At 40.7% G+C, this 26,505-nt stretch overlaps 2 protein-coding genes across 6 annotated transcripts in view; one reads left to right on the top strand and one right to left on the bottom strand.

Annotated features, from left to right (window-relative positions):
• Positions 1–397: 397 nt before the first annotated feature.
• FAM81B (family with sequence similarity 81 member B) lies at positions 398–21,766 on the top strand. Its single transcript, XM_032097107.1, is given in 10 exon segments — positions 398–410; positions 1,974–1,986; positions 2,892–2,938; positions 2,941–3,116; positions 8,630–8,857; positions 16,089–16,246; positions 16,900–17,032; positions 19,140–19,248; positions 19,251–19,332; positions 21,670–21,766. Coding segments are annotated over 10 exon segments (1,056 nt in total).
• TTC37 (tetratricopeptide repeat domain 37) overlaps positions 21,625–26,505 on the bottom strand; it is a 50,890-nt gene continuing 46,009 nt past the window's right edge. For 4 of the 5 annotated variants that reach the window (XM_032096047.1, XM_032096046.1, XM_032096043.1 and 1 more), the window contains one exon: positions 21,625–25,377. In XM_032096047.1, coding sequence (XP_031951938.1) covers positions 25,300–25,377 — 78 coding nt within the window. In that variant the 3' untranslated portion in view covers positions 21,625–25,299. The remainder of the gene's footprint in view (positions 25,378–26,505) is intronic. The other variant, XM_032096045.1, reaches the window with a different exon arrangement.

Here is a 26,505-nt window from a genome sequence, read left to right as displayed (position 1 = left end):
GAAAGAACAGGGGAGAGGGATGGGAAGGCAACACCCTTCTATTCTGGTCACATGAATCACTGTGCCAGTTCAGCTACCTGTTAAGGGTCCAAGGGGAACCACCTGTGACTGCTCAGGAAGAAACTAGCTGCAAGACAGGTGAATAGGCAGAGATGCTAAGAGGAATAAAGCTTCAGACCTCATACGTTGAAGTCCTTTGTAGCTCCTTAGCAGAGCACAGGCTCAAGTTGGGCCATTGCTCTTGCATTGCTGTATACCAGGAAAGCTGTAGTGCATGAGGTTGGTTGTGTGCACAAAAAATTGCAATTTGGTAGGTAAAACTCGTTTCTGACTTATCTAAGACTGCCCTGAATTAGGGTGTTCTATTCCACATGTACTGCCGTCTACAGTCACGGACATGGACAAGCCAGGTGAGACTGTGTAGCAATGTCAAGGTGCCATGGCCAGAATCCAAGCTCAGGTCTTGAGATTTACTATGGAGGGCAAGATTTACACCAGTGAGCTTTACTGAACTTATATTCTCACACAACTATTTTCCTCTGAAACGCTATCTTTTTTTTTTTTTAGGGGTGGGGGTTTAGTTGTGGTTGTTGTTCTTTGTTTGCTTGTGTTTTTAAGAAACAAGATGCTTTTCAAAACCGAAGGGAAAAATAGATAGTCATTTTAATTACTCTTACACTCTTCATTTTCAACCAGTGACTTCTGCTGCCACCAATAGAAGAGAGCTCACACATTTTGATATTTAGAGGTTTTACCAAGAAGAGATTGAAATTAAGTGTTTGGATGTTGTTGGTACATCATAGCTGCCAAAGATCATGTGTATTTTCAAATTTTAATTGTGCAGGAGAACATAAGGCAGATCCTGATAAACACAGACATAAGACAGCTGCAAAACATCATCACAGCCCATATGGATATAAAATTTGTTGCAGAGTAAACTTAGGTGCACTTCAGTCACTAAACTATTGTCTTAGCATTTCGTGTGTTGATAGGACAGGGTACCTGAACTTTCTCTTCTTCACTGTGCTGGTTTAAAACCCTCCTCGAAAAGTAAACCCACTCAAGCTGTCCCTTTTTATGCCTGCCCCTTCCAATGATGGAGTGGAGGAACAGAAAACTAGGAGAGATTCTAAACTGGAATCAAAATTTACTGAAAAGTTGCAATAATCCATCAATATTAATAAAATAGTGTCCAAAAAGAGAGAGTGTTTTTTCCATAAAAGGGTATTCACCTCTGAACAAACAAAAACGCTTCTGAAAGACAGTGCCCAACTTGATCACCAAACAAAGGCAAAATGGCAACCATTCTTGCATGCTCACCCTGTGGGAAAACAAAGACAATATATCAGGGAGGCTCTTGCATCTTAAATTCCACCCCCAGTCTGAAAAAACCCAAAACAAAACCAACGCCTCCTTCCCCCCCAGAAAAAACCCCAGAAAGCAGGGACAAAACAGAACTTTGAAAGCTAGTTTGTCTAAACAAGGAGTTGTGCTGCTGAAACGATGACTTCAGGCCACGTGGCAGGACTCAGGCCCACTTCAGCTCTCCAGTGGCAGCAGCTGTGGTGGCTCTTGCACTGACAGTTCTGGTAGTGGTGGCTGCATTTGAGGTGTAACAGGGCTGTCTCCTGGAGCTGAGCAGTAACAGGGTCCTGACCCCTGGTCGCGCACACCCTCTCGTGCAAGCCCAGGAACAATGCCAAACCTTCTGTTTCTGGCCGCGCTTTTTTGTTTTTTCTGCTGAAACTGCCCCCTCAGCAGTGATGCAGGTGGTATCGAAGAGACAGCGCTGAAAACTCCAACCACTTGTTTCTGCACCCAGGACATCCACCTTTTTTTAATTATTATTATTATTTCTTAAATTATCTTTACATCAAATCTCTTATTTACAGCAATGTAAAAACAGAGATTGAGAGAAAATAACAATGATTTCATTCCCAAATGGCTAACTGGGTATTTTTCTTACCTTTAAGCTACAGATTTTAGGTAAGCTGCAGGGTCAAAGGGTACTTCACATTGAGGGCATAAAATATACACACTTTAGGTTAAACTAAGACATAAAGCAAACCTCGTTTCCAGGACAACATGCTGCAGTAATTAAACCTCTCTCTGGCTTTAATTAAAAAAAAAAAAAAAAGTAAATAGTGACTACATTTTCCCTCAAATTCCAGGTTATACTGATCTAAATGGAGTTTCAATCTTAGCTACCAGTTTCAGATCCTTGCCATATCCTTCCTCTCTTCTATATTTATGTCTGTTTCATTGAGCATATTTGTGCCCCTGGCTCAGCAGGTGTTTTAGCCAGCACAATCAGAGGCAGTAGTTGTAAGAAAACTTGTAGGATTTCAGACTTCTTTACAGTGGGTTGCTGTATATAAAACAAAGGAAAGCCAAGCACAGGAGTTGCTGTACTTGGCATGAGCTCTCCTTTTGCCCACACTCAGTCAGGAACCTGGGGATGTTCTGTAATCACTGTATCCACCACGGTGTTTTTGACCTTGGTCACTGAGTGTGTTTATTTTTGCCTTTATTTGAAGTGACACAGGAAGAGCTTAAAATGAGGACTGCAATAATGACATTACAGAAGTACCTCAAAGCCTCTGCCTCTGAACATCAGCCTAGATCCTTATGCTGTATGGGTTTTGCATAATTGCTACCAAAATATCATTTACATCTCCAAGACCATTAAGGGAGCCAATGCCCAAATTAGCCCTCCAGGGAGAGGCTGCTGTTACTAGAGGTATTGCAGAGATGCATAAGAAGTGTGGGGGAGTATCAGAGCCCCTGGCACAACAGTCAGCCTTGACAGCTGGGATGAGACTGGCCCCACTGCAGACAGGAGACCATGCTGACCATGTCTAGCATGACACAGGTGTTTTTTGTTTTCATAGGATAGACCCTCCTCATTGCCTTGGAGACAGAGCTCACCTGCTGGAGAGCAATTATCCAGTCAGGAGAGGACCACGGCTTTCCTCCTCCATCAGGCTTTCCAAATCAAAAATGACATTGTCTCCTACCTCCAGGAAAGCAAAGGTTATCAGCACAGGGGGACTGATGAGTGGCTGCTGAAAAACCACACCACAGGCATTGTTAAAAAGCTCAGCCAGGACACTGAAGTTATAGGGAAGAGCATTTCCCTTGCTTTAGTGGTGCAGCTCTAGCCCATGATCCATCCAGCACTAATATTGGCTTGAAGCAGCAAAGTTCTCACCATGGCCACTACATTGCTGTTGGATTCTGATTTTGTTCTTGTATAGTGGCACTTGCAGTTACTTATGAAAACAGAGGGGAGGGGGCTGGGGAAAGTAAAGGAAAAAAAATGATACGAAATAAAAAGCAGATTTATGAGTTCTGGTGGTGTTTTAATTTAAAGGCTTAGATTGTATTTGCCTTCAGTTTTGTAGGAGTGTGGAGATTGAGCTCAAGGGAAATAGAGATAATGCAGGATATTTTGTTCAAGGGAAATAAAGAGTGAGTGTATTTCTTTCTAATGTAAAATATATAAGACTCAAGTCAGGGTTTACTTCTTACTTTTACTTATGAAAATATTCTAAACTATACAAACTTCTGCACAATCAAAAATTGTGGAAACTCTTCAAAGTTCAGTACAGATGGCAATGAAGGTTCAGGCTCACCTTTTATTGAAACTGATAGATGGTTTTGCACTGGAGATGCATAATGGGTTGCCCTTCTTCTGCCTGAAGACTTTTGATTATTTGCTATTATCTGTCAGATTTATATGTGACATTTACCAACACCTGTTTCAGGCAAAGATGCAAAATACAAAAATATTCTGAAATAGAATTTCAGAGATTTTTTTTTGTCTTTGAAGCCTCAAATGTCTTGCAAATGCCACTAGATTCACCATACAATTGGTTTTCTTGTACTTCAAGAAATAATTGATCTCCTACACATTTATGTCAAGAACTATGCAATCATGGCTCACCTGAATTTAATTTGAGTTAAACTTAGGGTCTGGGCTAATTTCATACTGATTTTATTTTCAAGACTTTGATACTATGGTAGTAAGCAATGCTATAAAACCATTTACTTATTTGTACTAGTTTGAAACCAACCAGTGAGAGATTCAAAATCAGAACTACAATTTAATAGGAAAATTAAGATAAAGGCAATAATACAGAAACACTGGGTTAAACTGACGGAGTCAGAATACAATCTGACACCCTGTCGGTCAGGGTGGTGGTAGCAGTCTCATTAAATGGTGGCTGCAGTCCTCCTGAAGTGATAGATATGGCTCTGTCAAAGTGGTGATCCTGTAGAAGGGTCTGCTCTTCCTCGGAAGGTCCAGTGGTCGTTATATAGCTCTTGTCCTCCGGGAATCCAGTTGGTAAGGGCTGAGTGTGCTGTTCCAAACCCCAGATTATATCCAGGCAGGAATGCTTGGCTCCTCCCCCTGGGCGGAGCATCTCACAAAGGGATGATGTAATTCTGTGAGTCATGCAGTGAGGCTTGATAGCCCATTAACAGAAGTTATCTCCCGGAGGGAGTTATCAGGGATGTGTCATGGAAGAGATAAAGAACATTGCCCCATGTGGTTTTAACAGATGGTGATGGAATACATACTTTTGGTTACATCTTACACTGTAACCTAAGACATTATTTTAAATTACCCTAAGATATAAACTATTATTTTAAACAGTTCCCCTAACACTATCCAGATCAAGCATCTGCAGTACAGCTTTGCTAGAAACATGCTGTAAGCATCTAAAGGTAATATTTTCCCTAGGTTGTAAATAACACTTCTCTAGGTCCTAATCTCAGGTGCGTGTTTGCTTAGTGTATTATGGTTGTGAGGATTTTATAAGGGTAGAGCACTGACAGCACACAAAACTGAAGTGAGAACATGTCAAAGCCTTTAAAGAATTAGTAGAGGTTTGGAGAATTGCTTTTGGCATGTAGCAAATCAGAGTGGTTGAGCAATGTTAATTTATCAAGCATTAAAATAAAAAGAAAGGTTCCATCAGGAAATCTGATTGACTCATACTCTCAATTTTCCCCAAAGCAGGAAGAATATCCTTCAAAAAAGACTCTGTTGGAGAAAATGCTGGCATGCTTGTTGCCACTAAGAATGAAACTGAGCCTGACTAAACACATTCCTCTGCCAGAGCCAGAGAAATGTCCCAGGGACATCAAAAGAATTAGTGTCAAGTGGAAAATTATAGAATCATTGTGCATGGAAAGGGTCTTAAAGATCAGACCTTTGATAAAGACATCCTTCATCATGCCAGGAGAGGATTGCAAACTGCAAGAGAAAAATATTTCTACTAAAAGTCTTGGGGTAGAGGAGAGATGTGTCTGCCATCAGTTCACCCATAAGATAATCATGTTTCAGTTCAGAATCTGCACACAGGCTCAGAGTGACCATCAACCATAAGCAGGATGGCTCCATTTTACCCAGGGGTGGCAAGCTCCAGGTGTGCTGCCAGGAGTCCAGGGAACAAGATGGAGAAGGAGAATTTTGATTTCCCTCAATAAACACAAGGCAGCTGCTTTCCACCCTAATGAATGACTGTGTCTTGTACTGCTTGTGGCAGCAAGGGATTGGTGGTCCCATTCTGTGCCTCTGTCTTCATGGGCTTGTGGCATCAGGCTTGCATCAGTATTAAACACACTGCCAGAAATACACTTGAGTTGTGCAGTACATCCCTTCCTTTGAGAACATTATTTTCTGATGCAGCACAGAAATGGGAAAGCCCAGTATACTCGATATTTTGGTTATCCATACACTGTGTGCAAGGTGGGCAAGGAATAGGTGCATAAAGGACATATTTTTAATTACATTTTATTTCAGAGTTATTACAGTGTGCCGGTTTGGCCAAATCTAGAAATATATCCTCTGAGAGAAGGCAGGTTACAGCCACCCCTCCCACACCAGGTTCGGGAAAAGAAACTTCTTCCTCGAATAAAAGTGAAAGAGATAAAAACTATTTATTTAACAAACACACAGGAAAAAAACGATACAAATATTAAATAATGAAACCTCTCACTGTAGAGAGAAAACTGGGAAAATTTCAGAGTCTTTCCGTAGATCTCTCTCTCCCCCTCCTTGGAGCTGGGACAGGGTGGTGGGGCCCACCTCCAGGGCCAAGGCCTCGGTGGAAATTCCTCCTGATGTATTCTGATGTTGAAACAGTCCAGCAGAGGAAAAAAGAAAAAAAAACCAAAGTCCCAGGAAACAAAAGTTCAACTCTCCATCTCTCTTCAGAGAAAAAGAAAGCCAAAAACTGGCTGGAAAATGAGCAAGCCAGGTGCTTTCCTCCGCTGTCGCTCTCCTGCCTCAGCTGAATGCAGAGAGCCATCTCTATCTGTGTGTGACCTTGAACAAGCTGCAAACTGCTTTGAAGAAGTTTTGCTCAGTTTTTCCTCCCCCCTCTCAGGCTCAGTTTAAAGGCATAGAAAGGCACAAAATTAATTTCTGGGCATGGGGTAGCGGTATGGGATACACGTCATAAAGTCACCCCAAGACATACAGCTTTCTCCTTCACCTGTGCCCCAGTTTTGGTAGATGCTGAACCGTTTCCTTTTGCTGGAAAAGCAGGACTGGCACAACTATGACAAAACCTAGCAGGACTGTCCCTGTGCCCTCCCACAGCTCCAGTCATGGTACAAGCCTGTGGGACCAACAAACCCATCAGCAAAATTCTTGCAAATTTAGGCATGGACAGTTGAAATATTCCTTCACATCTGTCCTTTTCTATATTATTAAAAAATAAAATCCACTCAGTGGGGAACATTTGAACCAAAATGCCAATAAAAGAAACTCTATTTTTACACAATAGAATACTTATTTAAAAAGGGGTAAGAGCCATGCAGATGAGTGTTGCGTAGTGCTGAATTACACTGAAATATCAGCCCCAGGCCTCTCCTTTCAGCCTGACAAGTAAAATCAGATTTTAAAAATAATTTCCTGGCTCCTCTCTGTGTCTGTTAAAGGTCACAGAAACTGCACAAGGGTTTCCTGAAGTTAATATTTGTGACCTATTCAGATACCATCAGGATGAGTCACTTCAGAAGAACCTACTCTTTCCATCTTTAGATCAGACTTTTAAAACTGCAATGATTCAGATACCAGGCCACACGCTGAATGATAAGGGTAGAACAAGATGTTGAAGAGCTGCTTATGTTGGCCTGCATCCTCGTTCAGGGCTGGTTGGGCGTATCTGTAAAGCTTTTTGGCAGCAGGTCCGTGCTATGGCTGGAACCAAACCCTGCCCTGCACAGAACTGGGTGTGCTAAGGACATCCCTTCGTGCAAATGCCTTCTCCACTTAGCTCTTGACCCCCGCCAGGAAACACCCAGAGACAAAATAGTAGGTTATTCTTTAAGGGCTGCACTGTACTGCAGGTGTTTGATGGGGAGAAGAAAATTAATATCCCGATTTTTGCACTTCTTAATTTTTTTCACACTTTTCAACCTAAAGCATGTTTTTAAAGAGAAAATGGATGTATTATTTACGCAGATATAGATTTCTGAGAAAAAATGTAGTTACTTTCCCCAAGAAACAAAAACAAGCTAAGGCACTGAAACAGGTTGTTTAGAGAAGTTGTGGATGCCCCATTTGTTCAAAGCCAGACTGGATGGGGCTTTGACCAGCCTGGTCTAGTGGAAGGCGTCCCAGGGAGGGTGGAATAAGATAATCTTTAAGGTCCCTTCCAACCCATTGTGTGATTCTGTGATTTTATGACCTGCTCCCATAAATGGTTTATTGAATCCTATTTCGAAATGCTAATTTTGAGATGCAAACGAGAACGCTACAGAAACTAATTTGGCAGTTCAACATCTGACCATAAATACATCTAGCACTGGAGACCTATGTGGAAGAGTGACAAGCTGTCTTGGTTTAAGACACTTTAAAAGGTGGACACTCTAAAATGAGTTACCTCCCCTCAGTTTCAACCAATGCCTTTCTGATGCCTTAGGTTTTAACCTTTATATTTTTCAAATTCTGTACTGCTTGGTGTGTGACTCTGAGGTTTCTTGTAGCCTGTTAATTTCTGCTCTCTCATGCTAGGTAGACATAACAAAGCCTCTGCAGCCCTGCTTTCCAAGGACACTTAGAGTGTCCTAGGCAAAAAGTTATAAACCAAAGAGCTGCTAATGGGGGTCGGGGGGGGGTGGGGGGGCTAAGCTGAGGGGAAAACTGAAGCTTTAATTGGAGAATTAACCCTGCTATGCAAATGAACCAAACCTATAAAAGAGTGAAGAACTCGTGACCTGGGGTCCATCTTGGGCTCCATTTTTGAGAATAGCTTCAGGGTCCCCAGGGTGTACCTTTGAAGGCCTTTCAAATAACTACCTCTTTTAATCCTTTACTCCTGTCTGGTCTTTGTTTCTAGGAGGCCTCTTAAGCCATCATTTCCACAAATAAGGAGAAAATGAATACGAGCAGAAATAAGTGGAAAAAATATAACAGTTTACTAACAAGCAAAGTAGCAACAGTGAAAAAAAGCAAAGAATTACTAGGATACCAAATCACTAAATCTCACAAAATCCTCAGGAACAAAGGGAAACCCAGAATGGCAGGGTGGCTGCCACGGGCAACCTTGTGTGGGGAGAGAAAGGGAAGGTGGAATCAGCCTTACTCCCCCCTTCACCGCTTATCCCGTAGGACGGCAGCAGTTCCGTTGGGAAAGGCAGCCTGGAACGCTCCAGCGGCTGTAGTCGGTCACGGGCTGGAACTCGTGGAGGCACTTCGCCTTCCTGGTGGCCGGAGACAGCAGGGCAGGCAAGGCACGGCACAGCCACACGGCTGGGACGGCTCGGTGCCTGCTCTCCCGGCCCTGGAGCAGCCCGGCCCGCAGTGAAGCCACCTGGCCCAGCGGGGCTGCAGCTGCAGGCAAGCACTCGCGGAACCTGCCTTGAGGCAGTACAAGATGCGAGAGAGGAATAAAAGATTAAAAATATAAAACAAAGCGGAGAGAGCTTTTCTCCGGTGCTTTGACCTTCTAAAGGGACCTTGGCAAACCTCCCAGTCTTGCAGTTCCATTTCTGGGTGCACCGCTGGGCATGAAAGTACCAATTTTTGGGCACGGGTGAATATGGAATACAACAACATTTTGGGTTAAACTAGGACACTCATTTTAATTTCTGCTAGCCCATTGATGCAGAGCCGATTCAGAGTATTTCACACTCATTTTATATGTCCATTTTAGTCCCAGATATGAGCTTTCACACTCTCCATGTTAGAAAAAAATCTCAAGCCAGGGAAAAATAACTATATTTTTTCCTGTGTTATTCTTCATCACACATTTAAAATTTTGGTGACTTTTTTCTTTTCCAGCTTGTCTACACTTCATCTGAAGTAATTATTTCCTCCTACTTACCCTCTCCAGTTTTTTCAATAAAATCTGTACTTTTTCTTTGGAAAGTAGTTCTGGTTGAGTAAACTTGAGTTATTCGTTTGGTGAGATTATAAGTTTTCATTGGTACAAGTAATTCCATGTATTTAACATGTGTGGACTTCCATGGGGCACTTTGTAGCACAAGTACTATGATTACAAAGTTGAACTGTGCTATGGAAGAGAGTACATAGATCAACAGTTGTTTGAACGGATATATCAGAAAAACAATCATTAAAGAAGAAATCTTCTCGAAGTAGCATATTTCTTTGGGTTTTTTTTGGGGGGGGGTTGGTTTTGTTTTGGTTTGCCTTTTTTGTTTTTGTTTGTTGTGGGTTTTTTGTGTTGTTGTTTGGTTTTGGGTTTTGTTTGTTTTTGGGTTTTTGTTTGGTTTTTTTTGTTTGGTTGGTTTTTTTGGGTTGTTTTGTTTTTGGTTTTGTTTTTACCTCCATAGGCCACTTACACACTTTTTATGTAAAACTCTGCAGTTGACATTTAAGGATAACACAAAAATAGGTCAAGTAAGGATGAGGCAATAATAAAGAATAACCAGAAATGTTGTTAAGGTAGTCTGACGGAGGAAAAACATTGCTTTAGATTCCAAACAGGGGATGTTTCATGACCGAGTCTCCCATGAGAAGTTTAGGGAATACAGCACGTAAATGACTTAGCATGAACTTCTACATGATGCAGCATCAGAAATGCCAGGAGTATGGCTGTGGGCAAGAGAAGCACAGAGAAACAGGGAGCTAAAATACACTCTTTGTATGGCACAGAGATTGGTACCAGAATAGTGTACCAAGCCCAGCGTCCCCTTTTTGAAATTAAGAAAATGATATGGTATAAAGAAGAGCCAGGAATATGATGGTGGGATAAGAAAAATTGCTGGCTGAGTATCTCTGCATAATTTATAGAAAAAAAATGCATCCAGAGATGTCTTTGTTTCTGTGTATAATTACCAGGAGAGAAAGGAAAAAAATTGTAGGGTACCAAAGGATTCCAGACTACTTCCCAGAGACCCAGGAATCCAAGATGAGAAATTGAAGCCAACACATCCAAAGTTGGCAGAGAAAGATGTGGGGGCATTTTAACTGTGGTTGATTTGCATTAGAACAAAGTACGTGATCCTGCAAGAGTCTCCTGATGTTTTTAAATTCAGGTTGACACACTCCCTAGACAACATGCTTTTAGCAAAGCCAAGACCTCATTCCCCAGTGTTTTCCTAGGTGTGATGCTTCTCTTCATCATCTGCACTGGAGCTTGGTCCCATCTTCTGTGCTGGCGTATTTGCCTGCAGCAGAGGAAAGAAAAGCAATTGGGGAAAGCAGGAAAACAGGGTAATTGTGGAAAAATGACCAGTCCACTTCTACTTGCATGAAGAAGAAAAAAACCAACCCACAGTCAGAAAAAACAAGAGGCTGAGCACTCATAAAGGGCCACAACAACATTATGAGGCCCCCTCTTCCTCTTCCTTCCTTGTCCAGATATTAGGTGCACTGGTTAGTGTTTCCCACATCTGAAAAGGGGGATCTCAGAACAATACTGAAGCTAGAAAATCTACAATGAAGACACCAAAGTAATCATCTTATGATGCTGGAAACAAAGTCCTTAGCCCCTTTTTTTTTTTTTTTTTAATAATGAGGAAAAGGAAAACTACTTTAAAGGAAAGCTCCATTAAAAGCTACTGGAATTGCACTGCCAGACCTGCCATTTTACTGGCATTTCAACAGCAGTATTATAATGCAGTTTTATGTGGATGATTGGCATTAAGCTAAGGCATAGTGTAGTTTTACGTGATTCAGGATTCATCAGCGCTTTCTTGTTTTTCTTGCTGCTGAATTTCCCCTTGGGAAATGCCAAGCTGTAACTGTGTACCTGCCCCTAGCATTGTGGTTGAGAAGCAAGCCAGAACTGACAGAGGACTGCCACTACATCATTAATTTTTCACATTTTCCTGTTCTCGAGTTTCAGGATTTAAAATTGCTATGTACATTCAGAAGAGTACAGAGTGATCGGAGACAAATGCTCATGTTTATGTAATTTACACATACTGAATTAGTTGAAACCTTCCAAATGCAAACTTGTGATGACAGCTTTCCTCTTTATTTGTAGCCCAACCTTAATCCAATACTATCTGGGATAAAATAAACTTTAAATGGAGTCACTGCTCTCTCTCACAGCAGATGATATATCCTCCTGTGTTCTGCCATGTACAAAGGATTAATGTGGATTGGTTCTTAATTCAAATTGTGTCTATTCTTTCCTTGAAAAATAGATGAATACTTGCTGACTGCTATGGTGCTTTTTGTTAATGTTCAGACCTTCTGAGTACATTTCTACACCACGTAAATATTTATGTGTCAAATACCAGTGATCTTTTAAAAAACAGCCTTCAACATCCTAGCTATGCTGGCATTCCCACTGAATGAAATACATATTTTATTTGCATTCTACCTCTTAATAAGAATTTCTTTTGGCATGGGAATATGTATTACACTAACAAGAATTAGGTAATAAACTGTAAAAAAAGCCACACTTCTGATAAATACTTATTCATTTTTTTCAGACACACTGAGAAAATAATAAATGAATGAACAAATGAATAAGCAATCCACAAATGGTTACAACTGTATTAGTTTATCTCATGGACATTTCTGTTGCTCAGGGAAAAGGTCCAACATAATACTATGCAATCAAAAGCCCTGGTGTGCACCTGTGAGGTTGTTCAACCCTTCATAAAATGCAATACTTTGAGAAGTACAGGAGTCCAATACACAGTGTTTGTACAATGACTTAGGATGATAAAGCTGTTTGAAATATATATATAGCAGGTAGCTATACTTCCATCTCTAATGAAGTGTTTTGATATAAGCATCAGAGGCTTTTATTTCTGTATACTTTTAAATCTATATTCCAAGCTTGCACTTTCTGTACAATTCTCAGTCCATCTGCACTGCTGCTTGCATGTTCCTCAGACTCCATTTTCTATAAGTGGAAAATCATGATCTCACTGTAAGCTGTGGAATGTGTCCTCTGGTAAATAACAAATTACAGTTACATTTATGCAAGTCCCAAGTGTCCCCATTCTCCTCCTCATTCAATCTGCCAAACAACAATAATGCATTTAACCACTTTTCACACAATAATGATGTTATGTGAAGGGAAAATGAGACCTGAGAAGGCACAAAGACTTGAGGTGCATCAAGTCTTGAGACACTTTAAAAACACTTGAGGGTCTTTGCAAAGCTTACCACATCTGTGGGTTCAGGCAGGGCTCTCACCCCTCCAGCTACACAGTAATGTGGGTGTATTGCATTAACCCCATACGAAAAACTGGTTCTCGGGCTCTTCAATATCCTACCTTCAAACCCTCTATTTTTAAGCATTCCCTGTACAGAATATTCAGGTTCTTTCTCTTGTAACTGAGGCTATGTCTGCTCAATTAATCCCCTTCTTTCTTACGCTGTGTCCTGATTGTGGAGTCTTGCAACTCATGCCTTGGGTTTCCTAGGGGAGCAGTGAGCCCTGGTCCCCTTGTTTTTCAAATCAATAGCTCCTTTTGATCAAAGTTCTGGCCTTTGCCTCTCTTATCGGCAGCTAACTTGCATTTCCTTGATCTATGCACTCCAGAGGTGTACCGCAGTGTCTATACATCATCAAGGGATGACAAAAAGCTGGTCTATTTAGGCTGTCAGCTAGGTGATGGAGGGTTTTTCATTATGGTAATTCACTCTGACTGCTTTAATGTGGTGGACAGGCTGCCATGAAACAGCAGAACAAACCCGTTAATCAACATCCATTCTAAACACTAAGAGAAAGTTAATGAAGGTCTATGCCATAAAATAATGAAAACACAAAATGAAAGTGTATTGTCTCACAAGTTAATTGACAAAGTGAGGCACTAAATGCCACCTGTAAGAAGAAAGATATAAATCAATTAACTGTGGGCACACCTTAGTCAGAATGGCTGCACAAGCTCATGTGCCCACAGTTTTGTGGTTTATCACTTACCTAGTGTGTTTTTGCTATTACAGGTTCAGAAGTACCTTTGGGGTGGGACATTAATCTTGATAAGGTTCAGAGAGGAGGGAGCTCCAGGGAAGGATGCAATAAACAAAAGTATCTGGCACCCATATTCAGAACAATGCAAAACAGCTAAGCACTGAATAGCAGAGTTAGTGCAAAAAAATTAAAATCTAATTATAATGATCCTTCACTAACAGTATTTCAAAGGCAATAGTTCCATCCCTTAAAATGATAAAGCAATTCAGTAAAGACTTATTTTAAGTAAGATTTAAATCGGATTCTATTCAGCAGTGAAAATAGGCTGGGACCTTAACAGAAAAAAATTCTCATCAAGAGAAAGGAAAATGAATACAGGTGAATGAGGAAATAATGGGCTAAAGTAGTCAATAAATTAAAGCTGGGAAAAGAGAAGGAGAAACAGGAAGTCAGAGAGCAGTAAATCATAGAGGTCAAGATGATGTGAAAGGGACAAGAAATGTAACCAATGTAAGAGGAAAGATAAAACCAGAACAATGTCAGAAAAGAAACTGGAAAACTGAATTGAAGTAAAAGCTGAGCTAATGAGACCCTACTAAAATTGTGACCAGAAATAGGATCTTGAAGAAAGGAGGCTTTCTAGATACTAAGATGTGTTAGCATTGCATATTTAAAATAAAATACAAAATATTTGTTTACTAAATATTGAGATTTTTTCCAGTTAATATAAAATCTACTTAAAATCAATGTCCTTTGGGGAATGTCTGTCTCCTTTTACATTGCTGCTTTAGAAGTCTACCAGATTTATGTGCTCTTTTTATAGAACTGAAATAAAATTTAACTTCTGGAACAGACTGAATTTTCTGCATAAAACTTGACAAATCAAAGTAATTTTTAAAGCCCAGTCCTCTTTGACTGCAGTCTGCAGCTGTGCTGTAAATGTACAAGCTGATACTGTTACTGAAATCCAGATGAATTTTAAACATACTGCAGGATTTCATGGGAATTGAGCCTTGCTCAGAAATCTGACCATTCACATAAGAGTGGATGCTTATCTCTTATTTCTTTGGGTCAGTTAGGTTAGAATAGCTGCATTCCACTGCTTGAAGTAATTTCAACTGCCAATAGATCTATTTTCACATATGGAAATTCACTGTAGTACTACTGGAGTATGCTCCTATTAAATATCCACAAGCATCTCTTTATTAATATTTCAAATCTTTGCTGGGCCAAAGAGTGTGGCAAACTATCTGTATCTGTGGCCTCACTCCTGCTACATATATTTTTGTAAGCTCTGTGGAGGAGGGATACTAATGGGTGAAAGTTCAAAATAAAATTAAAATGGAACTGTTGTATTATTAATAAGAAATCATTCACGCTAGAATATAAAGTATTAATGTTATTAATATTTATAATTGCATTATAAATCATAATCATTTTGTCATTGTCAAGTGTGTCCCTCAAGATTGACCCCAGCCGCTTTCATCCTCCTCAGCACCTCGGCTGAGGTTGGCAGGATCTGCATCCTAGAGACCATTGTGCTCTTTTGATCTGAACCATGGAGGCCCTGTAACCTCATGAGGCAACTGCTGGCATCATTCATAGCTATCATTTTCAGTATTTGCTAAATAACTTTATGAAAAGTCAATTACTTCCCCAGTTCTCCGTTTCTCCTCAAGGCATGTGTTAGAAATTAACACAATGACATTAAAATTTTTGTGATACTTGCTGTCAGGGTTAGATGCTGTCTAATTGCCAGGCAACCCACAAAAAACAATCCACTTATTTTCCTCTGCTATAGCTGAGCAGAGGAAGGGAAATTAACAGAAAAACTTCATGAGCTGAGATAAGGATTAGGGGAAAAACACTTTAAGGCAAAACAGGTTCAAAACTTAAACAGTATAAAGAAAATGTATTAACAGAATTAAAAGTAAAAAGGGTAATGAGAACTAAAATAAATCTTTCGAACACCTTTCCTTCCCAGCCCCTCCTTCTTTCCCACCAGCAGCGCAAGGAGACAAAACATGGGGTTTTGGTCAGTCTTTCACTTTCTAAGAATCTTTCTTCAGTTCATTCAGGGAAAGGAGTTCTTCTGTTGTGCCATGGGGTCCTTCCCGCGGGATACAGTTCTCTGTGAATTTCTCTAATGTAGCTCTAATTTTCACAAACAGCAGCCTGCCCAACCTGCTGTAACGTGAGTCCCTCCCATGGGCCAAGCAGTCTTCCCACAGCTGCCCAGCACGGGTCATTTTAGTTCATGGGATTTAGTCTTTTAAGAATAAGTTGCTCTAGTTTGGAAGCAAGGGTTCTCTATCTCTGGAAGCAAGGGTCCTCTCTCTCTGTTTGAGTTTCTCACTAGATTACAGCTTTTCAGCATCCACTCACTCTAGCGTGGGCACTCTTTCTCATGGGCTGTGAGTGGATCTCTGCATTCCCCCATGCACCTCATGAATTACAGGGAAATAGTTTGTTGTATTATAGTCCTCCCCACGGCTTGCAGAAGAATCTCAGCTCTGACACCTGAAGCACTTCCTCCCCCTCTTTCCTTCGCACCTACCTTAGTGCCGCCATGGTCTTCTCCTCACATGTTCTCACTTTTCCCTTTTCTCTGACTCGGAACAAAATTGTTGTCTGTAGGTATTATTGTTCTCAAGTTCTATCAGTTGAAAAGTTCTTATAGACTTTCGCTGCACTGAAAAGGTTAATCTTGTCTGTGCTCCATGTCAGGGAATTGTTCGCTGTATTTTCATCACTGGCCACATGGTCCCTGCCGGCACCGCACAGGTGGCCCTGCCTGTGTGGTCCTGGCCTCAAGAGGGCCCCAGCCTCGGGAAGGCCCCGGTTGGGATGGGCCCTGGCAGCCACCTCACCACCCCTGGGGAGAAGTAAAGAGAGTTACCTGCAGTTTTTCCCTTCTTAAATATGTCATCACAGAGGCGTTACCAACTTTTCTAATTGGGCTAGTAACCTGCCCATTGTCAGAGCCTTCAGCGACTGGCTCTCTGCCGGACATCGTAGAAACTTCGAGCAGCTTGTTCCCACCCACCAAAAACTGGAATGTTTTTAAACTAGCACATTGGCTTGTCTTCTTTGTGTGCTGCCTGCTTTAATACCTTTGTGTGGGCTTCCACATGTCTGTCCAACTACTGCCTTAAAGGCAACCCGGCATTCTCTTTTTGTTTTAAGCCCAAGCGATTTTTATCCTTACAAACCTAATTTTTCAAACTGCAAGATATTTGCACTCGCTGATGCCCAGCAATTCTGTCTGTGTTAAATGGGATGGTGTAGTTTCTTCAAACAGAGTTAATTCAAATGCAAAATTAACATTTTTCACTCCTCAGATATTTTCCTAAAGTAGATGCATTGCAGAAATAGTATTTGGCTTGTAGGTACAACCTCCAAGATAAGGACTGATGAAAAAATTGAATTTAGGGGTTACTGGGAAGCTATTGAGGAGATTTGGAGTAATTTAAACAATTTACTCAAGTGACTCAAGACTACTCCATAACACTGACTTAAGATGTAGTCATAATTTTAGGTTGACAAGTATTCTAAATGACTTCAGGGATCAGCTACTCACTCACCAGATGTGTACAGAAGCACAGGTGATATGGTCTGAGGAAAATCAAAATGACAGGCACTGGCTGCTTAACTTGGTGAAGGAAAGACTGGTAAGACTTTCCAGGATGACATCCCACTACACTGGCATGACCTCTAGTCATGCCAGGAGCAGGAGTGAGACGCAACACTCGTGTCACCCTGATCCCAGGAGGTACCAAATCACACACACAAAAACTGAGATCCAACACAAAACCAGGTGCCTTATGACACAGCCAGCAAAATGGTGAGTTATAATCAGAGTATAATCAGAGATTAATTTTGGGAGGGAAATCTGCAAGATAAGGTTCAACCCCTTGCTCAAGCAGGGCCAACAGCAAAATCAGGGCTTGAGCCTCATCCAAGTGATTTTTGTTTCAAAAGACAGAGATCCCACAGAGCTTTGGACCTCCTGGGAAATGAAGTCATCCTGGATTATGGCACCACTTTATGTCTGTGTAACCCCATGGTGTTTCCCTGTCCCAAGGTGAGCACTGGTGCCATCATGGGACACCATCCAGTATCATTCACTGACAAGCTCAGAAAAGGAAGGGGTTGTCTGTGCCATGCTTTAAACTTAAATAAACCCTCACCATCGTGTGGTCAGTAACAACATGGCATGTTTCTGTTCCACAGCAGCAGTTAGTGCTTGGCACAGGGCCAAGCCTTTTAATTAATTCCTTCACAGCTTTTAAAGCTTCTCTTCCTTTGCCATGTAGAGTTAATTCCACTTCAGAGTTCAAAAGCAACTAAAACATGATCACCGTATCTTCGCATCAGGATGAAGGCTGCAGATCAAAACAGATTCAGAAATTGCTTAGAACTATTACGCTCCTGGACTTCAATCTCCATTTATTCTGTCTGATGATAATCTCTTGTACTCAATGCAACCAACACTTAGTGCAGCCAGGAAGATATTAAAAACACTTCTGACTTCTCAGCTGGTATCTCAAAGCTATCATTTGAATTTCCTTCCTCCACTAACAGATTTTGTGATTATTTTGCAGAAAACACACCAATAAATGTGGTTACTCTCCCCTAAGACAGACTGCTGTGACAAAAAAATTAACAAGCATTAACAAGGGTTAAATCTTCCTGAGCCCTCTTAAATAAGTTGAATAAGGAATGCATTTGTTTTTCTGCGCACACATACATGTACACAGAGGCGTGCATGGTGCTCCTTTGCATGTTGTTTCAGTGGAAGCACAGCTCAGTCCCTGGGAGCTAACGGAATTCTCAGCATGGGTGCTGGAGAAATGCAGGTGATGAGCTTCAGCCTGCACCAGGAGGGCAGCTCTGCTCAGCAGATTCTGCTCTGGCAGCTGTCTTCAGCAACGCTGCTTTGCACATTAGTCTGAGAAGACATGCCATCCCAAGGAACGATGGAGCTGGCAGGCTCCATCCACTGTGGAGGAGCCATCCTGGAAGCACAGGGCAGCAGCTCAGTTATTCACGGAAATGACTCACTCCGTCAGCCACCTGCACCACACAGCAGTGTTTGTAAACTCAGAGTGCGTTCCAACACCACAATTCTGCCAGGTTTGCAAACACCTTCCCTGGGAGGCAGAGCCACAGGACTCCCTTGTGTTGCAAGGTCTAAAGAAGGTCAGAGGATTTTGACCATATTGACTGATTTGGAGTTGACCAGAGGACTCAGTGCAACATGAAGACCAAAAGGTGGGCAGATGGGCAGCTGAGGTTTGACCATACCATCAAGGGGGAATTGCCTCCAAGAGCTGTATTGGCTTGCTGTCCTGCAGTTAGGCAGCTAACTCTTACAGGGCTCAGCCTCATTTATTCATGCCAGCATCTGAGCTGGGTTTACACCACTGCATTGCACTTTTTTGGTTGGAACGCTTGGGCTTGAGATAGGCCCATGAAAGCAACTTGAAAAGGGTTGTTTGTGTTCAGAGTCTCACACTGCACAGTGTGAGATCCAATCACTGGATTTAAATAAATTAAAAAAAAAAAAAAATTTAAAAGCATCTTTATCCTGGTCCAGCCAGGAAAATAAATTTCCCACTTTATTTGGTTCATTGTGGAAGAGAGGATTCACATGTTCTGTGGGATACCAGACCTCTCCTTGTGTTTTATGCAGTGCTGCCACACATGGGATTAGAAACCAAGACCAACTGAACATATGGGTAGCAGGAGACAGGTTAATGTACTATGTATTTAAAGGAAAGAGCAGCAAAAAGAGCAGAAGAAAAGCCTCTAATTCTTTCACTAAAACTAGAACAAATGGATAAACCACAGAAATATGAAAAGCAGTTGAATCAGATGAAAAGTGATTTAAAAACCTGTATTCAAGAATTGCCAGATTTAAAAGACAGATCTGGGAAGAGTTTGAGGAAGTGCAAAGTGAATAGAGATCATGTGAGAATGGGATTTCACTCAATTTATTCTAAAAAGGTATTTCTACAGTAACCTGCTGCTGCAGAAACCACTTTCCAACAAAGACAAAAAGATAATAAAATTACTCACTCTCACAAACCACAGACACAAAGGTGTATTGGTTTAGCCCACCTGTCTTTGCAAACAGCCAGCATGACTTTTGCACAAGAGTTTCAAGGTAATGGTCTTCCATATAAAGGCAGCTTCACGATCTGTTTTCCAGATTTTTTAGAGCACCCATTACTTTCATATGGAGACAGCAGTCATTCCTTCTTGCATAGATCCTGCTGCTGTGATCATGTTTGATGGTTTTGCATGATTTCAATGCTTTACTCCCTATTCTCCACCAACAGTAGCTGGAGAAAGAGGCAACTGGGTAAGTTGCAGCTACCCAACACAGAGCATGCATTGTGTAAATGAAGAGGGAAACAGTCAGATGGTATTGCTGATACCTGGCAGCTGCTTCTTATGGGGACAGTCATAGTGATATATCTCACAAATCGTGAGCTGTTTCACCAGATGATTCTCGATGTTCACAGCAATTACAAAGACTTTCTCCAGAGTCACTACGTACATGGTCTTCACAAAGAAGATTTCATTCACTGTAATCTGTTCTGTGTGACTCAAACCTAATCTATTATAATACCCTCCCATCTGCAGCTGATCGTGGAAACACAGTGGATGTAGCAGGTTATCTAAAAAAATCACTCAGTCCTCGCTCCAAAGGAACAGATGCCTAAAAATCACTGTGCAAGTATTTCACGTTACATGTTCTCAACTGAAGCCTAAGCATCTGGTTCTCATCTTCCAGGTTGTCTGCACTGATCAAGTACTCCAGCTCTTTACTTCAACTCCAATTCCTTCATCATCTGCAAGGCACCCATAAGCCCTGCCCCAAGGCTGTAGTAAACCAAGCTCTCTGTTAAAGCCTTTGTGAAGCTTGACAGGACAAGTCTTAGCTGTCTACAAGACCTGAGTGAGTACAAGATAGCTCTCAAAGAAAGTCATGGCTAAGAAATTTCAGAATAATAGATTTTGGTGCTGAGAGAGTTCTTTACTTCAAAGAAGTTGAAAATAAGCCTGTGGAAAATAAGGACAGAAGAGATCTGTTTATACCAAACTTTGGCCGTGCTTGTCTTCAAACTCAAGTCCAAGGACTGATTTCCCTTGACAGTCCTCTGGCAGGGCTGACCCTGCAACAGGGGGAAAGGAGGCTGCTGACGAGGTGCAGAGCAGCGTGAAGGGGACAGAGGCAGCCTCTCCACTGTCTCAGCAGCTGTTTGTGTTTCAGCACAGATTGGCATCTTGGAAATCAGAGACGTGTCTGGAATTTGTAAAATTCTAAGCACTATGAAGCAATTCAGTTGAACACTAACTAGACTGCAGCAGTGACAAAATGAATCCATATGAAACAATTGTTCCAGAAAGAAAGACATGTCACTGGCAGCCATGTTACAATAAACACTTTAAGAAAAAAATAGAAAGCTGCTTAGTTCTTAGTTCCTGAGAAGTTAACACCTAAGTGAGTTGCTGAACAAACACAAAGAGCTATTACACCGTAATTTGAAAGTTATTGTAATCAGCAAGGTAACAGCAGCTTGCAATTCTACAATTCTCCAGTCTTTATTGTCAGTATTTGACTGTACAGTGCTTCAAAAAAGGTGCCTCAGGTGCTCTGTAGCTCTATTTTGGAAAAAAGCTGTGTCTGCACAGTACTATCTCTCCCTTTTTATACACTTATACACAGCACAAACAGCTGGTGAAGCTGAGCTCCCATTCTCCCAGAAGTGCACAACAACACAGTGTCCATCCCAGATGAGGGGTAAGTCTATTTACAGACACTACAACTCCGGGAAATCCACAGCACTATCTTTGTGATCTGGTAGGCAAACTGCAGAGCACCAGTATCAGCACCTGATGGAAAATACAGAGGTTTTGACTCTGGTCTTGAAGAAAACAGTGCAAAGAAAAACTCCCAATGCTCAATTAAAAAAAATAGTTTTAAAAGCAAACAACCCCCCTTTCTTTAAAAACAGACAGGGTTTTCTTTCTGCCACATCACATGCTGGAGGTCAATCCTGGCTGTAATCATGTAATCACTGTATTGTCCTGTGTATTGGAAGACAGCTCCTAATAACAAGGAGCTTGCAATCCAAGCGGCTATTGCATTTCCATGCTATTCAGTAAAATAATGGGATATATTGGATTTAATGTGCTCTGTATTAAACATGGGTCAGAAACCTTCACAGAGACAAAGAATCATCTTTTAATGTGTTGAAAGTAACCACTATTTAATTAATTGTTCCTATTCTTTTACAGGATTTCAGTCTATTCACGAATCTCTGGAGCTGCTCAAACAAATACAGAACACAAAGATGAACCTTAAAAAAAAGAAAATTCATAAAGACATATAAAAATTGCTATCCAAGTGATCTCCTAGAAGAGCGATCACCAAGAGCAAGCCTTGTCAAGTCTTGCAGGCGCTCCCTCTAGTGAGAACTAGCATGGGGTTAAAAAAAGTAACCTGAAGAAACAGCTGACTTTCTTCTCCCCTGTCCCTGAAGGATGTTATTGTTACATATGACACTGTGCAGCCACAAAACCTACAGCTCTGGAACACCAACAGCTGTTTTCATGTTTCATTTTACAACAAAATGCTTTGCTACAGAAGAAAAGTTACACTTTTAGGATTGCCTTAAAATTTATCAAGCAGATTTCATACAGAAGTCTTCATATTATTTAAAGGACTTTAGGACAGCAAGTACTCTGTTATTGTGTCCTGGCATAAGCTACACTTATTTTAGATTGGTGAAAATATTGAAATCAGGCCTAGTAAATTCCTACAGCTTCACACAGCCTTATCAAAGCTGGTAATGGAGTATCTACTGCTGCATGATTTGGATCTATTGAGTTACTGGATTATTAAAAATAGTCAATAAACTTTGTACAGGTGACAAAATGCCAGATTATTATTAGTAGATGCATTATTAGAAAGTTTTATTCTCATCTTCTCTGTTTGACTGAATAAAAGTTAGTGGTGTTTTGCAACAGAACACTCAAAAATGTAACTGACATTGTCGCTTTTTTTTTTGCTTCAAAACACAAGAAAAAGAGTCTGGAAATAAGGAGAAAAACTCTGGGAGCAGGACAAAGGAAACACAGCAGTATAATCTCCTAATAAAAGCTAATAGAGTTCTTTGGCAGGGAGACATAAGAAAGGTAGACACAATACAATAAACCCCTCATTTTTTACAGTACATGTTTTGAGAAGTCCAGTATCATCTCTTGCCCAGAGAACAAAATTCAAGGGGACTTGAATAACTCTCCTCTAATGATCTGTATCTCAAATCTCTTATGCTTCTTGCTCTACAAAAAATCAGATTTCTCAAGACATGGGTTGCAGATGCCCACTCTGAGAAGTCAGACCTGCACAGCATGACAGCTGAAAGCAAATTGATGCAGATAGTAGGGAGTATCACTTCAACAATTAAACTTGTTTCTCCCGCAGACAAAACTTTGATACTTTCAAACTTTCTCCATGGTGTAGAAAGTCCTAGAAATCACTCACTTGTACAATCTTGTACAAGACAACAAAAATTCCAGGTGACCTTTCTGCATTTTGTTTGTGGCTAGGCTCCTTACAGATAAACTGCATGGGAAAGACTCCCAGCTTCACACCTGCTTTCAGGCCAAGTCTGTGTTTGTTGCATTTCCTAGAAGAAGCAGGAAAGCCACAACACTGAAATCTCAACAACGTGCAGCCATTTCTGAGCTCCTCTGCACATAAAGTTAAATACAAAAGGTATCAAACAAAAACATTGGAGAGAAAGTGTTGTCATTGAACTCCAAGGTTAGGAAGACAACGTTAATGCAATTGCCCACTCTATACGTGATACCATTCTGAGAGCTCAGAAGTTGAGTATAAATCAAATGCAGGAAATCTCAAGAAACAGAGGAGATGAACATGGACAACCCAAAAAACTCAGTAAAATTCTCAGAAGCAAGCTTTTTTTCTCATGTTTGTATAAAAAGAAATGTAAGAAGTGTATAAAATCCTTTGTATTTGAAGCCGTGGAAAGTTCTACGTTCAATTCGTTAGATCTCATTCCATTCTGCCTTCAGCATAAGCCAACATAATATAGTTGGAGAATGTTTTGTTCTCCCCTTTATAGCAAGGGCAGCCAAAGGTATGACTTCCTAGCCAGTGAAATCCATAAACAAGTCTCAATTCCCCAAATCAGTGATTCTTATGTGCCTTTGTACACTATTTTGCTGAGCTCTATATTAGCATAAAATACACAGTTGCCTCAACCTGCATGAATTTACAAGTTTTGCCACTGTTACAGCACACTTGCTACAAGGTGCTAATTTTGTAGAGGCTATACATTGTTAAAAATAAGGAGAGCAAGACTTTACCTCACGTTGTTGAATGTTAAGCAGCTTAAATTTAAACTCATCTTCCCCGAGCACTTTTCACTGAGTAGGTGGCAGAAATTTGTGGAGTTTTTTTCCTACAGTGTATGTAATACAACTTTGGGCTGTATAATTATCTTATTCAAGGAGTTCATCACTGTTCACAGTAAAAGTAAGTTCATGGTCTTCTGCAGAGAAAAAACACCATACTACTGCTCTGGGTTGTTGTCATCTGTTGGTTCTCCTAGATGTTGGAAGGTATTTAGGGCTCAGAACTAGCAAAGTCTAGGCTAACCCTCACACAGAGGGATTAACAGGGAGAAGCAGTTGCTTACTGTGCTGCCAGCAGGCTGGTGATGACAGCTTTTCCACCACTAGAGTGGGTGGCACACATATCAAGACCATATGCCAAGGATACAAACCATAGGCTGCAAGAATTTTTTCCAGGTTTTTGATAGCAGGAAGCTAAAAAAAGTTACAGTTACTCTTGAGAATCACAAGTCTGGCTTTTGCAGCATTTCCATTTAAGATTTGCAGTTACTGATAGTTCAAGGCTATTTGAGAGCAGGCTGTGAAGGGAAATAGAATCAATCTAAATTTACAGAAAGTCTTTTTAAGGAAGGTGAGAGAATGAAAGCATGGAAAATAAGCAGAGATTCTTGCTATTCAGAGGTTTCATCATACTTCTGCAGACTAGAAGCCCCAGCCTACTGAGCTGAGGTTTCCTGTTAAAATGACAGTGGCATGCTCTCCAGAGATCACAGTGTGTGACTTGCACCCCAGCTCAGCATCCTGTTTTCTGTAAGCCCAAGAACGACTGGCTCCAAAAGCAAGTACCTGTTGTTCAATACAGTACCAGTGCCTGCCTTTGAAGTGCCCTTTGCTCCCTATAATATGGGATCATATAAGCCATTGTAAGACTTTGCTGGACAGAAATTTTAAGAAGCTTTAAATGAGAAAATGGACAGCTATCATGACTCTTGTCAAGAGAGTGAACATCCTCATGGTAACTTTTACAGGTTGGAGTCATTGTTTTATTTTTTATTTTCATGTACATAAAAGCAAAGTAACAACATGTCTTAAGAACCACTGTCATGATTCATCCAATTAAGCAATCAGCAGCTGAGTTACCAAGAGATGACAGAAGTTGGCTGCTACTTCGCTCTTAAGATTCTGTGGCAAGAAAACCTGGCATTGCTGGCAGTGGAGTTAATATTGTACTTCTGTGTGTGTCCTAGGGGGAAAGACTCTATTGTGAATAGCGACGAAGTTTAAGTGGGGAAGCAAACAAAAGCAAATTTCAGGGTTTTCTTTTCAAAATAAAAGTGATTTTATGTGTTTATCTCAACATTAAAGTAACCTACTTTTGTTCAAGAAAAAGCAAAACTAAAGACAAAGCTGCAGTTGATGAAACAGAAAAAAAAAAAAAAAAATCAGACATAACAAACAAAACAGCCCAAACTATATATGCTTCTGGAAGGAGAACTAATTAAATTGGATGAATGGAAGAGTATTTTGCTTGAGACAGTCCATTCTATGCACTTGCTGACAATTTCTCATTTAGTTCCAGAGCTCTAACATCTCCATTAGCTTTGGCATTTTCTATAAGTACCTGTAGAAAAAAACAAAGAATGACCTGAGAATTTAAGATTTTACTGCTAGTGTTTTAATGGCAGCCTGAAATGTATCTTAATTCCTGCTAGACAGCTTCCCTAAAAGATCACCTAACCCATAAACCCCAGATACGAAATATTCAACATTACACGTCAACTTGCTTAAAAGATCCAAACTGCACTATAGTGACTTGCTAAACCTGGTCACTTCCAATACTCTCTAGAAGCATCATTTGTTACTTTGACAGTAGTTACCCACTGGCAATTAAACACGGAGACCTATTTTCCTGCTGACAGACACTTGTCTCCTGCTAGTACCTTTGTATAAATCTCCATTAAAACATAAAACTGGAGTATTCTTTGCAGCTGCTTTAAAAAACCTGCCACATCCTTTTCCCTCCCCCAGTTAAATTCACACTACCCTGATTTATTTTCCACACGCCATACTTGGAGTTCTTCTATTAGATAAAAAAGGTCCCACAACAGCCTAATGTTGAAAAGCTTCTGGCATGTCTCCTGTAATCCAATGACATTATACATACTGAAAAGGAAAGCCATTAAGCAGAACCAAGCAAATCACCAGCTATTATTATCATACTCAGCAGCAGGGACTATAAATGACTTTGCAGAAGCAAGTGCAATGAGATCATACCAAGATCTTCAGAACCCATTAAATCTAGCTTTTTTTAATCAACCTGCACTTCTCTGTATGGATTTTTGTCAACACCTTTTTCTATACTGTACCTCCAAATGTATTTTATATTGGATTCAACATTTCACCAGAGAGCAGCTGATAATCTGGGTCAAAGACCTCATTGCGCCAGTGGCAGCACTGACAATAGGAGAGTGTATTCAGATTTTCAGGAGCAAAGTGGTTCTCACTGTAAGCTAAAATAAATGACAGCGCACTCACACTACATGAAAGAGCTGCGTGGATTTTTGAGTTTGATCAAATATATCAGCAAAGTACTGTCAACAGAAACTAATGCACCATTTACTTTGTACTGAAAATAATGTACCACTACAGATGTGGTCTTCAATACAGAGCATACAGCATTCTACTGCTCAGATCTTTTGGGTCAGGGACATGACGTGTTCCAGCCAGGCTAGAGGGAATTAACATTTTT

Source organism: Corvus moneduloides, chromosome Z (genome assembly GCF_009650955.1).
Source record: "Corvus moneduloides isolate bCorMon1 chromosome Z, bCorMon1.pri, whole genome shotgun sequence".
In the NCBI taxonomy this organism is placed as follows: domain Eukaryota; kingdom Metazoa; phylum Chordata; class Aves; order Passeriformes; family Corvidae; genus Corvus; species Corvus moneduloides.
This window is presented reverse-complemented; position numbering and strand designations above follow the sequence as displayed.